This window comes from Microtus pennsylvanicus, chromosome 19, assembly GCF_037038515.1.
Source record: "Microtus pennsylvanicus isolate mMicPen1 chromosome 19, mMicPen1.hap1, whole genome shotgun sequence".
Lineage (NCBI taxonomy): Eukaryota > Metazoa > Chordata > Mammalia > Rodentia > Cricetidae > Microtus > Microtus pennsylvanicus.
In genome coordinates, this window is record NC_134597.1 from 31,469,265 (window position 1) to 31,486,463 (window position 17,199).

The 17,199-nt window shown below is 47.2% G+C and overlaps 1 protein-coding gene across 1 annotated transcript in view; it reads right to left on the bottom strand.

The window, feature by feature from the left end:
* Positions 1-17,199, bottom strand: part of Svopl (SVOP like) — a 59,585-nt gene that overhangs the window by 29,982 nt on the left and 12,404 nt on the right. The window contains exons 5-10 of the mRNA XM_075953970.1: positions 12,903-12,974; positions 11,287-11,411; positions 7,736-7,799; positions 4,177-4,302; positions 2,285-2,413; positions 371-444 (exon numbers count right to left, since the gene is read on the bottom strand). Of these exons, the coding sequence (XP_075810085.1) occupies positions 371-444; positions 2,285-2,413; positions 4,177-4,302; positions 7,736-7,799; positions 11,287-11,411; positions 12,903-12,974 (590 nt within the window). The remainder of the gene's footprint in view (positions 1-370; positions 445-2,284; positions 2,414-4,176; positions 4,303-7,735; positions 7,800-11,286; positions 11,412-12,902; positions 12,975-17,199) is intronic.

The window sequence follows — 17,199 nt, forward strand, 5'->3', positions numbered from 1 at the left end:
AGGCGTTGCGGGAGGAACTATTGGTGACTTCCTATATTTCTCTCTAATAACCCAAGAGTGGATTTACAGTGGTCCCTCTTCATCCATAGAAGATCCACACAGATCATATCATGCCTCCCATGTAAGTTCCTATACAGACTCAACAAAATAAAGCAATTTACAACATGCCATAAAAGTTACTTGCAAATGTGGTCTTTCTGTTGAAGAAGTCAATACAAATACAATTTTCAACTTTGATTGACAATGGATAACAGAAATCACGAGAGGCAACGTGAAAAACAAGGTGTATTTGTAGGGCTACTCTCCTTGAGTGGGTCTCCTTCAAATACCTGCTTATCTAACATCGGTCTTGCAGTAATTATGTTCTTACCATATGACCCAGATCTGTAATGTGGTCCGAAGATATTTAGAATCCAGTAGATCTGCAAACCTTCCTCTTTTCTCCTAGGAGAATGAAAAGCAGGGGACAGAACACACATGGAAGGGTAAGGACATATTTCTGTGACATTCCTGATGATGCCCGAGGATACAAGGTGGTGAGATCATCCCGTGTGGCTCAGTTATAAAGCAACCTCTCCTCCCCCTGGCCAATCCAAAAGGCTGATGTCTAAAATCTTGACGACCTAGGGGTTGAAGAACAGCTCCCTGCCTATTCTGGCAGAGGATCAGGTGGATCCCAGCACCCACAAGGCAACTCACAACCATCCATACAGGGAATCCAACATCCTCTTCTGGCCTCTGGCGGACACTTCACATGTGTGAAGCTCAGACATATGGAAGCAAAACACCCAAATACACAGAATATTTTTTAAAAAAACTGGTTCTGGCTGATGGAATCAGTCACTTAAAACCGACTTGATCATGAGTGCCCTGCTTAGCTGATAATTAATCCACAGAAGTAGCCACAAGTAGAGGGCATTTGGACAGGGATGAAAACTTTCAGGAGATGGGCCCATTTGTCCCTGACCCCTCTTTATCAGTCTTTGCTTCTCAGCTACCACAGAGTGGGCAGTTCTGCTCCAACACGCCCTTACATCATGATACTCTGTCGTCACCGGCCCAAAACAATGATGCCCCTGGCTACTGACTGCAACCTCTGAGACTGAGCCAAATATAACATTTCCCCCTCCCCCTCCACACCAGACAGCGGCTATGGAGCCAGTCCTGGAACTCACTCTGTAGACCAGGCTGGCCTTGAACTCACAGAGATCTGCCTGCCTCTGCCTACCCAGTGCTGGGATTAAAGGTGTGTGCCAGCACCACCCAGTACACATTCAATTTCTAGAGCCCACAAAGTAGAAGAAAAAACTGGTACCCACAAATTGTTCTCTGACCTCCACAGGCATGCTGTCCATGCACATCCACACCCATACCCACAAACATACGCATAAATAAATGCTACAAAATACTTCAAGTGGCTGGGCGGCGGTGGCGCACGCCTTTAATCCCAGAACTCCAGAGGCAGAGACAGGTGGATCTCTGTGAGTTTGAGGGCAACCTGGTCTACAAAGTGAATTCCAGGACAGCCAGGGCTCTTATACAGAAACACCCTATCTCAAAAAAAAAAAAAATACTTCAAGCAATAAAACTAATCCATCAACAAAATATGTGAACCATGCAATAATGTACAGAAACCAAATAGGCAGTGGTGGCGCACGCCTTTAATCCCAGCCCTCAGGGGGCAGGCGGATCTCTGTAAATTCAAGGGAAACCTAGTCTATAGAATGACAGGGCTACAAAGAAAAACCCTGTCTTGAAACAAAACAAAAACAAAAAGATAGCCTCCAAAATTGAAGCAGGCTTTATGGAAATAACCTTATCAAAATGAGACAAAGCCAATACAAAAAAACAAATAAAATGATTATTAATAAAAATCATGGGCTGGAGAGATGGCTCAGTGGTTAAGAGCACTGACTGCTCTTCCAGAGGACCGGGGTTCAATTCTCAGCACCCACATGGCAGCTCACAACTGTCTGAAGATCCGTTTGCAGGGGATCTGACACCTTCACACCAATGCACATAAAATAAAGTTAAATAAACCATAAAGATATTTTAAAAATTCATATTATAACCACGAAGGCAAGTGATGTGATTAGTTCTGCAAAATAAGACGTATTATTTATGTTTCACAGATGACAAAAAGAAGTCAGGTAGTTATCAGTATTGCAAGGCTGTATGGCAGAGAGGAACTAGATCAAGCCCCGCCTCTACTCTGCTCTTTCAAGGAGCCCTGGTCCCCTTCCTTCTGGACAGCTGGTGGGCGATCACCCACGTGTGCCCTCACCAGAATGGGCTCCACGAGCTGTCCCTCCGGCATGACTGAACGGTTCATCTTGGCAATGCTCTCTAGCGTGTCCAGCGCAGCCTGCGTGTTTCCGGTGGAGACGTTGAAGCGCGCAGATTCAGGGATAAACTGGGCACAGATTACAAAGGACATCAGAGCTGCAGGTACCATCGGCTGACAAGGTGCTGTTGGGTGCTGTTGTTGCTACTGCAGGCCTTCTGACTGCCTCCCACACCCAGGAGGGGTGGCAAGCTTGAAGGTATCCAACAGGTGTTCTGATAAATTCAGTGCCAATTTGGAAATTTGCCTCTAGGGGGGGAAATCTAGGGACCATGAGAGTCTGGACTAAAACCAAAGGACCCACTTTAGATATCTGAATAGAATATAGATTTTAGATTTTTTTTTTATTTTTATTTTTCGAGACAGGGTTTCTCTGTAGCTTTGGAGCCTGTCCTGGAACTAGCTCTTGTAGACCAGGCTGGCCTCAAACTCACAGAGATCTGCCTGCCTCTGCCTCCCAAGCCTGGAATTAAAGGTGTGCACCACCGCTGCCTGGCTAGAATATATGTTTTCTTGTTTTGTTTTGGGTTGTTTTTTTTTTAACAGATACATCAGTTATACAATGGCAGGTCTTGGATTCTGGGCTTGAAAGCAATTCATATACAACAAATTCCAGGCAGCACTTAACCTGGGCCTTAAGAACACCCAATGGTGGGATGCAGTTGGCCGAGAATGCAGTGAAGTCTTCAGTCTACAAACACAGAGGCAGGAGTCTTCCCACAGGAAGCAACAGGACTGGAAGTCACTGGTCCCAGAGCAGCTGAGGGGTCTGGGTGTGACTCCTGGTGTATGTGTGGTGGGGGTGCATACTGGGAATTGAACCCAAGGCCCTTGTGCAAGTGAGGGATGCATTTCACCACTGAGCCACAACCCCAAACTCTCAGGGGCCAGGGATGGGGAAGGGGTGATTCCAAGCAACAGAACTGAAAACAATGATCCTCTGAGCTTGTACAGAGGAGAGAAGGGGCCTGACTGTGGGACCAGCCATGGGAAAGACGTGGAGGCCATGGTTTCTTTTACTGTGGAATAGGGAAGGCTTGGGATTATGTATCCTTTAAAAATGCTTTAGAACCAAGCAAGGGGGACACATGCCTTTAATCCCAGTTAGCACTCAGGAGGCAGAAATAGACAGATCTCCAAGTTTATGACCAGTCTGGTCTACACAGTGAAATTTTCAGAACAGTCAGAGCTATACAGAGAAACTCTGTCTCAAAAAATAAAATAAAACAACTTTAAAAGATGCCAGGTAAGAAGACGGACCTCCATGGCCTAGCCACAGGCTTTCTAAAGCTGGTTACTTTCCTGTGGAGACCCAAATGGGCTTGAGGTTTGGAATAAATGACCACGCAGGAACCTCTACGTCTCTGTTCCCATCTCTCTCTCTCCTCTCCCTCTACCCTCTTCTTGCCTCTCTTCTTATTCTCCTCACCTCCTCTTTCCTTCCTTTTTCTCGGGTATCCTAAGATAGCCTGAGGATGACCTTGAACTTCTGATCTTTCTGCCTCCTCTCCTGAGTACCAGGATTACAATGAGGATTACCACACCCAGTTTATGCTGGGCTAATGACCAGGGCAGCTTCAAGTATGCTAGGCAAGCACTCAACGAACTGAGCTACATACATCCCCACAACTTACTATTACTCCAGCTCCAAAGGACTAGACACACTGATACACACATACCCACATACAGACACATATACGCTCATATACATAATTAAAAACAATACTTGTAAATCATTTATAGGAAAAGAGACTACCATAAATACATTTGTGGGGGAAAGAGGTCAGTGGTCCAGCAAAAAGGGAGCATAGAGGCAGTTTCAAAAGCATCACCTTGAAGGCCATGATGAGGATGATGCCAGGGATGGAGGCAATCCGGATGAGCCAACGCCACCCAATGGTGGGGATGACCACAGAAGCCATGCCGATGATGAGTAGGGAGCCAGCAAGCCAGAAAACCTGGGAAGAAAGACTTGAAACATGACAATTCCTTCGGTCCTGTCTCTGTGCCGTTTCTCCCTTCCCAGAGCCTTGAACCCGTTCTTTTGTACTGTATGTGAGCAAGGTGGGAGTTCTGAGAAGTGACTATCGGGTTCTACTCCCAGGACAGCTGCTCCGATCTGAGGAGCTGCCAAGTCACTCTTCTTCAGGGCTCAGTTGTGTGTGTAAACTGTGCTCTACCTTAGGACAGAGAACCCAGCAGCGATATCACTAGAGTTTCAAACAAAATCCAGTCTAATGCCCTCCCTCTCCTTCCTTCCTTCCTTCCTTCCTTCCTTCCTTCCTTCCTTCCTCCCTTCCTCCCTCCCTCCCTCCCTCCCTCTCTCTCTCTCTTTCTTTCCTTCCTTTTGTAAAGTGTTGTAGTATGAATGGAGGGGCTGCGTCCCGCCATCCGGCTAGCTTTACCCAAAATAATTACATGGAAACTGTATTCTTTTAAACACTGCTTGGCCCATTAGTTTCAGCCTCTTATTGGCTAGCTCTTACATATTGATCTAACCCATTTCTAATATTCTGTGTAGCACCACAAGCTGGCTTACCAGGAAAGATCTTAACCTGCGTCTGTCTGGAGTGGAAGAATCATGGAGACTCCTACTGACTCAGCTTCTTTCTCGCAGCATTCTGTTCTGTTTACTCCGCCTACCTAATTTTCTGTTTTATTAAAGGGCCAAGGCAGTTTCTTTATTTAACCAAAAAAAAAACAATGTTTTTTTTTCTTACATGCATAGTGCAATGTCCTGGCCATAAGGAGGCACAAGAGGAGCAGGGAATGCTCTCTTCTCCCAGGTCTCTGCTACCAGCTTCTTTTCTCAGAGGAACTGACAATGCCTACTGTCTATCACCAAAGCTCCTTCAGACACTCCATTTTCAAAAACAGCCCATAGTATACATGGTGCTTCACACTTTTGCTTTTTATGCTTTTGGGTTTGATATCAAATAACATGGGCTCTGAGGGTCGAGAATTATTACTAGATGCCTGGAGGTGGTGGCACATCCCTTTAATTCCAGTACTCTAGGGGCAGGGGCAGGCTGATTTCTGTGGGTTTGAGGCCAGCCTGCTCTACAAAGTGAGTTCCAGGACAGCCAGGACTGTTATACAGAGAAACCCAGTCTCAAAAAAAACAAAACAAACAAAAAAGAATAATTAGTAGAACCACCCCATTTAGCCCAAATACTCCTCTTCAGCTAAGACGATTGGTCACTCCACCTCAGAGAGATGGACAGAGGCAGATCCTTTGTGGAGCTAATTGGGGGATTTTTTTTTTTGAGACAGGGTTTCACTGTAATTTTGGAACCTGGGACTAGCTCTTATAGACCAGACTGGTCTCAAACTCAGAGATTCGCCTACTTCTGCCTCCCAAGTGCTGGAATTAAAGGTGTACGCCACTACTGCCCAACTGAGGGGCTTCTTTAAAAAAAAAAGTATTTGTTATTTTATGTGCATGAGTGGTTTCCATGCATATATGTTTGTGTACCATACCTGGTGCCCAAGAAGGCCAGCAGGTGTCAGATCACCTGGAGCTGGAGTGACAGAGATTGTAAGTGTGGGTGCTGGGAATGGAACCTGTATGTTGTAGAACAGCCAGAGCTTTTAACCACCAAGCTATCTCTCCAGCTCCAAGCGTTGATTATCTTATCAAAGATAATTCCACCAAAATTAGATTACTTAAAGTGACAGGGCCACAAAGAAAATAGAATAATGTATGGAGAATGGCTTAAGTGGCAAGGGACAACTTCTCTAAAGAGTCAATAGATATAGCTACTGTGTAAGGGCAAGCGACAGTTGATGTGGCAGTGGGATGCATCTCAGTAATAATAGAACAAAGGATTTTTCTAAATGCACTCATCACACGTCTTTGAAGGTGACAGAGCTTATTGACGGACACTTGCACCATGGGTCTGTGAACTGGGGTGAACCAGCACAGCCTGGCAACCGGGTAGGGTGAGGGGAAGGGTGGGGTCCACTGTGGCTGCTGCGTTCAAGCTCAGATGGAGAAAGGTGAGCTCTTCGCTATGACCCGAGATAGACACAGGGAGATGAGAGGTCCCAGGGGAAGGTGGAGAGGGTTCTAAGAAGGCGGCATTGAGGACCCTCTTGGTTTTTCATACATGTTTTTAGAGGTGGAAGGAACACACAGGGCTATCCATCTGCAGGATTCACAACCATGAATTCAAATCCATGGTTCCAGCCAACTGGGTATCAGCAGTATTCAAAAACAAAGGGAGTCTGGGCTTGACAACTGTCTACCTACAAAATATTGATTAGGTAGCTCATCTCTTGATGATTTCAAGTACATAGGATCTGGAGTGTATATCTGTGTACCATATCTGGTGCCCAAAGGTGTCAGAAGGTGTCAGATCTCCTGGAACTGGAGTTACAGATGGTTGTATACACAAACCTGAAATATGACACCATTTTCTATAAGGGACTTGAGCCTCCAGAGATTTTTGTATCCTCTAGGATCCAAGAGCCGATCTCCCAAGGATATAAAGGGATGACCATATAGATAGGCAGCCACTGGAGTTGACTATATGACCCAAGGAGACATAGACAAGGAGGGGCATGTGAGGAAGGCTGCCACAGCACTGGACAGATGGAAGAGTAGAACCCTTGTCCCTTAGTACTGAAGTATAAAGTAAGATGCTGTATAAAGTAAGATGCATTCCTGGTCATGAATCACTGAGGACAAAGCCTGGAGAGAATGCGGAGTCACCATTGGGTGTTCCTGGTTCTTTTTGGTTATTGTTGCCTACATTCTGTATAAAAATCAAATCTCCTGGGTTATTTATTGCCAAATACATGAAACCTTAGTAGAAAGAGTCATCTTTTTCCTGGACATTCCCCAGAGTTGGGACTTTAGGGTCTGGGGGAATAAAAACAGTCCAGGGGAACAAGATTGATAAAGATTCTGGATGTAAAACCTCTAGTCAACAGCCAGCCAAGGTTGGAGGACCCTGGAGGAACAGCAGCTATCAAGACATAATCTTGGAATTTTCCTCCAAGTGAGGGCAGTGTGGACCTGGAGACACCAGCGTCTTTGGAAGAGAGATGGGGTACCCCGAAAAAGTAGGAGCTGTCTCCCTTCTCTGAAGTCTTTGTAAGGTGAGAAAGGCTCTCTTGGGTGTCTGTCATTCTAATGAAGCCCGCCACTGGACTACACCCTGGCTCTTGAGGAAGGTGATACGGTGTCTTGAGCATCACGGCTGGGTGGCACAAGTCCCCAGCTCAGAACACCTTCCTGTTGGACCTGTGGCACCAGACATGTTTCATGCTCACTAGTTGGTGCTAACAGGCAGTGTACTAGCCCAAGTCCATTAGCGGGCTGGAAGGAAACCCACGTGTCCCATCCTCTCACGCGCACCAGGCTCCAGAGTTCCCCCTTCACCTCACCTGAGACAAGGGCAGCATGTACCCTCGGTATTTTGTGGGCAAAAATTCGGTCTTTATGATTAACCTGCACAGGGAGCGGGAAAACACAATGATTCTGTTTTTAGAAAACCAAACGACATTTAACATTTAAACAGTCACACATTTTCACCTCAATAAAGACACTGTAAGCATAAAGAGAGGCTTGAGAGACGGCTGCAGTTAAGATTGCTTGTGGCTCTTGCATGGGACCTGTGCTTGGCTCTCAGAACCCACACAATACTCACAATCGTCCATAATTCCAGTTCCGGGGGATGTGACAGCCTTTTCTAACTTCTGTGGACACCAGGCATCGTCAGGGTATACGTACACACATGCATGCAGCAAAGCACTCATGCAGATAAAGTAAATCTAAACAATTTTATATATTATTTTATATCTTATTTAATTTTTTAATTAAAAAAGGAGTTCATCATATATTAAGCTATAATTGTTACGGTGACGTTCCACATCCGCAGTGAGAAGTGAACTCACAACGGCTCCTCTCCGGTCACTCTGCTCTGACATTCAATTTAAACTCTCTGGCTCACGGGGACATTGGCCTTATTGCTTTGGCCAAGAGAAGCTTTGGAAAATGGCTTTGTCAAATCTAATACCTTTGTGGTGTGAAACATACCCAAGAAATCGAACTGCCCCCAAGGGAAGGCAGAGTGTTCACTGGTGACAGTCAGGGCCTTTCCAGGGAAGTGTGCAGAGATGGTGTAAACAGAAGGACAAACGGAGTGAGATCCTCAGCTTTGACATTGTTCTCCGCTAGCATATTAGCCAGGGCTAGGACTTCTTTGTCTTTCTTTAACGAATCTATTGGGCTGCTTCTTTTTTTTTTTTTTTTTTTGGTTTTTCGAGACAGGGTTTCTCTGTGGCTTTGGAGCCTGTCCTGGAACTAGCTCTGTAGACCAGGCTGGTCTCGAACTCACAGAGATCCGCCTGCCTCTGCCTCCCGAGTGCTGGGATTAAAGGCGTGCGCCACCATCGCCCGGCTATTGGGCTGCTTCTTGCAGGAGACTTTAAAGCTCTCTCAGCACCTACTCCTGTCAGGCTCTCAGCTCAGTGAGCTACTTCACTAGCGCCCCAGGGAAGAACGTCTGTCTTCAGTCTTCAGCGCATTAAGGTGATACCAGGTGCTTTGACATCTCCTAATGTGATTGAAGGAGAATGTGCCTCAGGGCACCCAGGAGGGAATAGCCTGAGGGGCTCTGTGAATTTTGAGGTGGCCCTGCAGCAGGAACATTAACACAGCAACACTCACACCCAGCTTTGAGACCAGCAGGCACACCCAACATTGAGACCCGCAGGAGACAGGCAGACACATTAATTCTATTTCAGTATTTCTCATTCTTTGCAAATTCATTTTGGTGTGGGTTTTGTTTTTGTTTTTTTTTAATCCAAGCATTTTTCTTTTTTCAGTTGTATTTTTAACTATGTGTATACACATGTGCATGTAAGTATATGTGGTGTGTGTGCACATGTGCATGTGAGTGTATGTGGTGTGTGTGCACATGTGCATGTGAGTGTATGTGATGTGTGCACATGTGCATGTGAGTGTATGTGGTGTGTGTACACATGTGCATGTGAGTGTATTGGTGTGTGTGTACATGTGCATGTGAGTGTATGTGATGTGTGTGCACATGTGCATGTGAGTGTATGTGGTGTGTGTGCACATGTGCATGTGAGTGTATACACATGTGCATGTGAGTGTATGTGGTGTGTGTGCACATGTGCATGTGAGTGTATGTGATGTGTGCACATGTGCACGTGAGTGTATTGGTGTGTGTGCACATGTGCACGTGAGTGTATGTGATGTGTGTGCACATGTGCATGTGAGTGTATGTGGTGTGTGTGCACATGTGCACGTGAGTGTATGTGATGTGTGTGCACATGTGCATGTGAGTGTATGTGATGTGTGTGCACATGTGCATGTGAGTGTATGTGGTGTGTGTGCACATGTGCATGTGAGTGTATGTGATGTGTGTGCACATGTGCACGTGAGTGTATTGGTGTGTGTGCACATGTGCATGTGAGTGTATGTGATGTGTGTGCACATGTGCATGTGAGTGTATGGATGTGTGTGCACATGTGCATGTGAGTGTATTGGTGAGTGTGCACATGTGCATGTGAGTGTATGTGATGTGTGTGCACATGTGCATGTGAGTGTATGGATGTGTGTGCACATGTGCATGTGAGTGTATGGATGTGTGTGCACATGTGCATGTGAGTGTATGTGATGTGTGTGCACATGTGCATGTGAGTGTATGTGGTGTGTGTGCACATGTGCATGTGAGTGTATGTGGTGTGTGTACACATGTGCATGTGAGTGTATGTGATGTGTGTACACATGTGCATGTGAGTGTATGGATGTGTGTGCACATGTGCATGTGAGTGTATGTGATGTGTGCACATGTGCATGTGAGTGTATGGATGTGTGTACACATGTGCATGTGAGTGTATTGGTGAGTGTGCACATGTGCATGTGAGTGTATGTGATGTGTGTGCACATGTGCATGTGAGTGTATGTGATGTGTGTACACATGTGCATGTGAGTGTATGGATGTGTGTGCACATGTGCATGTGAGTGTATGGATGTGTGTGCACATGTGCATGTGAGTGTATGTGATGTGTGTGCACATGTGCATGTGAGTGTATGTGATGTGTGTGCACATGTGCATGTGAGTGTATGTGATGTGTGTGTACATGTGCATGTGAGTGTATGTGATGTGTGCACATGTGCATGTGAGTGTATGGATGTGTGTGCACATGTGCATGTGAGTGTATGTGATCTGTGCAGGTGCCCAAGCAGGCCAGAGGCACCAAACTTCCCCTGAAGCTGATTTGAACTGGGCAGTGTATGCTCTTAAGCCCCGAGCCATCTCTCAAGGCCACCGGGTATGGTTTTAAACTACAGGGCAATGGCACTTTGTAATGGACAGTTATTCTGGGCACTACAAGGGTCCATAGACACTTGTGGTTAGCCCCAGAGTAAGCTATCTCTCACCCTTTGCAGGGGAGAGGTATTGATACGAGGCAAGTTCATGGAAGGGAAGGGATAGGAGGACACAGCAAACAAGGCCACATCCTACATGCCTTGACCTTGAACCCAAGACCTTGTCCATGTTTGGCAAGAGCTCTGCCACTGGGCTACATCCCCGGTCTTCACCTACTTAATATAGTCACGTGCACATGAATGTGTGTGTGTGTGTGTGTCTGTTTGTCTGTCTGTCTGAATCCATGCTGTTTCTGTCTGTCTGTGGCTGCATGCATGTATGTCTGTTTCTATGTCTCTTTTTTCTCTCGTGTGTCTGCTGTCTATGAGTGTGTATGTATGTGTGTCTTCTTCTGTGTATCTCTCTGTGAATGTGTGCATGTGTCTTTCTCCCTCTGTCTCTGTGTGTGCGCACAGTGTATGTGTGTGAGAGTGTGTGTGTGTTTGTAAGTGTGTGTATGTGCATGTGTGTGTGGGTGTATGCCTGCCTGAAGCATCCACATTTCTCTCTCACACTCTCTGGAGCAAGTCTTACCCTTGTGCATGGCCAGACACTCCACAGCCTACCATGGTCCTCAGAAAGACAAACCAGATGTAGGACGGGGAGAAAGAGGTCAGTAAGGAGAAGTAGGCTCCCCACAGGAACGAGAGCAGCAAAATCTGCAGCAAGGAAAGAGAGCTTGTTACCAGGACCCCTCTGGGGAATGAAGGGGCCCTGATACCTTTTGAAGTGGGTGCCTCCTCTGTGTGACCTCAGCTTCCCCGGGTCACTGCTCTCTCAGTCTGCACTGGCATGGTCCAAGCCAAGTGTCTGGTGTGTCCACTCTGGGAGGTAAAAGAAAACAAGGGGCTGCCCTCCCTCCTCACATGGCTGTTGGGAACACAGAAAAGCCTTGTATTGGAAAGAGTAGAAAAAGCAAACAACGCATTGCCTTTTCTTATTTACAAGAAAAGCAGGCTTTATAGTATGAACTCAAGTTCCCAGGAAAAGCCACAGCTATACTGATGATTCCATAGACCTGAAGACTGATGAAAACTGTGACTTTAAGAAGCTGAACCATTGGGCTGGAGAGATGGCTCAGAGGTTAAAAGCACTGGCTGCTCTTCCAGCAGTCCTGAGTTCAATTACCAGCAAGCACGTGGGCTCACAGCCATCTGTAATGAGATCTGGTGCCCTCTTCTGGTATGGTGGCAGAATGTTTATATAATAAATAAATAAATCTTTTAAAAAAATCTTAAAAAAATAATGTGGACTATTGCAGAGCCAAATTATCCCAGGATTATCTTTAGAGCCCTAAATAGCCATCATCTAAATAGCCACCTCTGTATCTAATCCAGCGCCCTAGTGATTATAAAGTAAAACCTTTGGATTACGTTAATTTAACGGAAGACTAACTTTCACTGTCCCCAAGCTACAAATGTCATCAGATAGCATCCGGGTCCTATAGCAGACATTTCCCTGCTTTGCTGTAAGTCTCCAACCCTTGTCTTTGATATTAAACAGCAAGACTACGTTAGGATGTTGTCTTCGTTGGGGTTGTCACTATTGCTGCAAGGAAACACCATGGCCAAAAAGTAACCCAGGGAGCAAAGGTTTTATTTGGCTTACGCTTCCACATCACTGTTCATCACTGAAGGAAGACAGGACAGGAACTAAACAGGGCAGGAATCTGGAGCCAGGGGCTGATGCAGAGGCCATGGAGGAGAGCTGCTTACTGGCTTGCTCTGTCTGCTCTCTCATAGAATTCAGGACCACCAAACCAGGGATTTCACCACCCACAATAAACCGGGCCCTCCCCCATCAGCCCCTAGTTAAGAAAATGCTCTACAGGCTTGTCTGCAGCCAGATCTTACGGAGACGTTTTCTCAACTGAGGCTCCTCCTCTCTGATGACTCCAGCCTCTGGCAAGTTGACATAAAACCAGCCAGCATAAATGTGGTACTTGTGGTAACCTGCATCTGTGTTTCTCCTGGGCCACCGTCACTTGTGTTTGACTCCCGAATAAGTTATCCCTTATCTCCTTTGAGGGAAGAGGTACTGACATGGCATGGGGGCAGGTCCACGGAAGGGAAGGATTGGGACAGTGCCCAACAGAGTACAGGGTGGTGGGGGGCGGGGGAATGGGGGATATCCTACATGGCCTGACCTACCTTCCAGCGGCCATATCTGTCAGCCAGGAGACCAAAGAGGATGCTGGACACCATGTAGCCAAAAAACACCATCTAGAATCAGGGTGAAGAGAAACAGCGCTCTAAGCAGATCACACTAGGAAGAAGTGCAGTTACTACATTAAGCATAGAGCTAAACCATCCTAGCTAAAATTAGGTTGGAGATGGGCTTCCCAGAGCACCCCAGGGCTCAGGGCAAGCAGGCAGGCTCCTGGGGTTGGGGGTCTATACTAACCTGTCTTTCATTGCATTGTCACAAACTTTAAATGAACACCTGAACCAATACCTAAAACCCTCTAAAGGGCTGGGGCCGGGGCTCAGTTGGCAGGATGTTTGCTTATCATGCACAAAGCCCTGGGTTCCATCCCCAGCTTCATATAAAAGCAGCCAAGATGGTTCATGGATTAAGTGTCTGTAAACCCAGCACTCCCGAGGTGGAAGAAAGAGGGTCAGAAATCTAAGGTCACCCTTGGGCACACCATGTATTGGAGGCCAGCTTGGGCTACATAGATGCAGGGAATCATTGAGCTGGCCTGGTCTAGCTTCCTCGAGAGGCGTGAGTCATAGGTTCTCCAGGTTAGAGTTCATGGCTCCTGGGGTACTGGGTGCCTTCCAGTACCTGAGAGACCAAGGCACCCCCATGCAGGGGAGCATTCAGGTCTCCTGTGTACCTCTGCATTCCCCAGAAGTCAGCAGAAGCACACAGAAGCTTGGCTGTACAAGTAGTCTTAGACATTGATCTTGAGTGTCCTGTATAGCTGGCAAACATCATTGTGTCCTGGCAACTACAATTGTAGTCTCTTTCCTTTTTGGTTTTTCCTCCCCCTCCCCCCCAAGACAGGGTTTCTCTGTGTATTTCTGGCTGTCCTGGAACTAGCTCTTGTAGAGAGCCGCTTGCTTTCCTCTCTTGTCCAGCACCTCACCTAGCCTGGCTCTGTGTGGGCCTGTGCAGCCAGCCCCTACTTCCCTACCTCCAGACAATCACTTTTTCCCTTAGGAACCCTCCTGGCTGACGCCTCCAGGAAACCAGAGGTGCAGTGCCAGCTTTGCCTGCAGCACCTCTCGGGGGAAAAGGATGCTTCTCTCTGCTGCCTGCTTTGCTTTGCTTTTTTTCTGCCCCTCATAAGAAAGACTCACAGGCTGGGCGGTGGTGGCACACGCCTCTAATCCTAGCACTCAGGAAGCAGAGGAAGGTGGATCTCTGGGAGTTCGAGGCCAGCCTGGTCTACAGAGCGAGTTCAAAAAAAAAAAAAAAGACTCACAAGGAACTATTCAGAAGCTATCATACATGAACATCTGCCCCACCCACTTCTGCACACAGTCATACATGCACATCTGCCCCACCCACTTCTGCACACCATCATACATGCACATCTGCCCCACCCACTTCTGCACACCATCATACATGCACATCTGCCCCACCCACTTCTGCACACAATCATACATGCACATCTGCCCCACCCACTTCTGCACACAGTCATACATGCACATCTGCCCCACCCACTTCTGCACACCATCATACATGCACATCTGCCCCACCCACTTCTGCACACCATCATACATGCACATCTGCCCCACCCACTTCTGCATGTCATCATACATGCACATCTGCCCCACCCACTTCTGCACACAGTCATACATGCACATCTGCCCCACCCACTTCTGCACACCATCATACATGCACATCTGCCCCACCCACTTCTGCACGTCATCATACATGCACATCTGCCCCACCCACTTCTGCACACAGTCATACATGCACATCTGCCCCACCCACTTCTGCACACAATCATACATGCACATCTGCCCCACCCACTTCTGTACACAATCATACATGCACATCTGCCCCACCCACTTCTGTACACAGTCATACATACACATCTGCCCCACCCACTTCTGCACACCATCATACATGCACATCTGCCCCACCCACTTCTGTGCACAATCAGACATGCACATCTGCCTCACCCACTTCTGTACACAGTCATACATGCACATCTGCCCCACCCACTTCTGCACGTCATCATACATGCACATCTGCCCCACCCACTTCTGCACACAATCATACATGCATATCTGCCCCACCCACTTCTGCACACAATCAGACATGCACATCTGCCCCACCCACTTCTGCACGTCATCATACATGCACATCTGCCCCACCCACTTCTGTACACATCATACATGCACATCTGCCCCACCCACTTCTGTGCACAATCATACATGCACATCTGCCCCACCCACTTCTGCACACAATCATACATGCACATCTGCCCCACCCACTTCTGTACACAGTCATACATCACATCTGCCCCACCCACTTCTGCATGTCATCATACATGCACATCTGCCCCACCCACTTCTGTACACATCATACATGCGCATCTGCCCCACCCACTTCTGCATGTCATCATACATGCGCATCTGCCCCACCCACTTCTGCATGTCATCATACATGCGCATCTGCCCCACCCACTTCTGCATGTCATCATACATGCGCATCTGCCCCACCCACTTCTGCATGTCATCATACATGCACATCTGCCCCACCCACTTCTGTACATCATACATCACATCTGCCCCACCCACTTCTGTACACAATCATACATGCACATCTGCCCCACCCACTTCTGCACACAATCATACATGCACATCTGCCCCACCCACTTCTGTGCACGTCATCATACATGCACATCTGCCCCATCCACTTCTGCACACCATCATACATGCACATCTGCCCCACCTACTTCTGCATGTCATCATACATGCACATCTGCCCCACCCACTTCTGCACGTCATCATACATGCACATCTGCCCCACCCACTTCTGCACACATCATACATGCACATCTGCCCCACCCACTTCTGTACACAATCATACATGCACATCTGCCCCACCCACTTCTGTACACAGTCATACATGCACATCTGCCCCACCCACTTCTGCACGTCATCATACATGCACATCTGCCCCACCCACTTCTGTGCACAATCATACATGCACATCTGCCCCACCCACTTCTGCATGTCATCATACATGCACATCTGCCCCACCCACTTCTGCACGTCATCATACATGCACATCTGCCCCACCCACTTCTGCACACAATCATACATACACATCTGCCCCACCCACTTCTGCACACAGTCATACATGCACATCTGCCTCACCCACTTCTGCACACAGTCATACATACACATCTGCCCCACCCACTTCTGTACACATCATACATGCACATCTGCCCCACCCACTTCTACACACAATCATACATGCACGTCTGCCCCACCCACTTCTGTACACAGTCATACATGCACATCTGCCCCACCCACTTCTGCACACAATCATGCATGCACATCTGCCCCACCCACTTCTGTACACAGTCATACATCACACCTGCCCCACCCACTTCTGCATACCATCATACATGCACATCTGCCCCACCCACTTCTGCACACAATCATACATGCACATCTGCCCCACCCCACTTCTGTGCTGCAGGTCAAACCCAGAACTTTAGGCTCTAATATATTCTCCTTTATAAATACTTGGTTTAATTAGCATACAGGTTGTATGCAATGGGCTTCGTTGCAGCATTTTCATGCACTTTTTAAAGATGGATGAATATGTGTTGTGCATGTGGATGTCCAAGGTGCCCAGACAGGTCAGATACAAGGAGCTGGAGTTACAGGTGGTTTTGAGCTGCCCAACATCGGTGCTGGGACTCAAACTTGTGTCTTCTGCAAGAGCAGCAGGTGTTTTTAACAGCAGAGTCTTCTCTCTGTCCCCCAATTTCTTTTTATGGCTCCTCCTTCCTTCCTGTTTTCCCTCCTCCCGGTTTCCTGTGGGTCCCTTTTGTCCCTCCCTCCTGCTGTCACATCCCTTGTATTCTGTTACCTTTGTTTTCATCTTCCCCAGCTCTCAAGACCTCTCATGGTTCTCATCTTCCCTTCATGACATACATCTACCCTAAACACATATATAAAAGTTAGAACTAAGACCCACACATCAGTGAAAATACGTTGTGTTTGTCTTTCTGAGTCTGGATACTTGGTTTAACTTAATGAGTTCCAGTTCCAGACATTCCCACACAATGCCATGACTCTTCTTCCCTTATGACTGAATAAAATTTTGGTTTATACATGGACCACATTTTCCGACGCATTCATCCGTTGATGGACATCTACGATGGTTCCATCTCTAGCCACTGTGCACAGCGCAGCAATCGTGGATATGCAAGTGTCTGCAACTGAACCAAGGACACTTTGAGTCCTGAAGTGG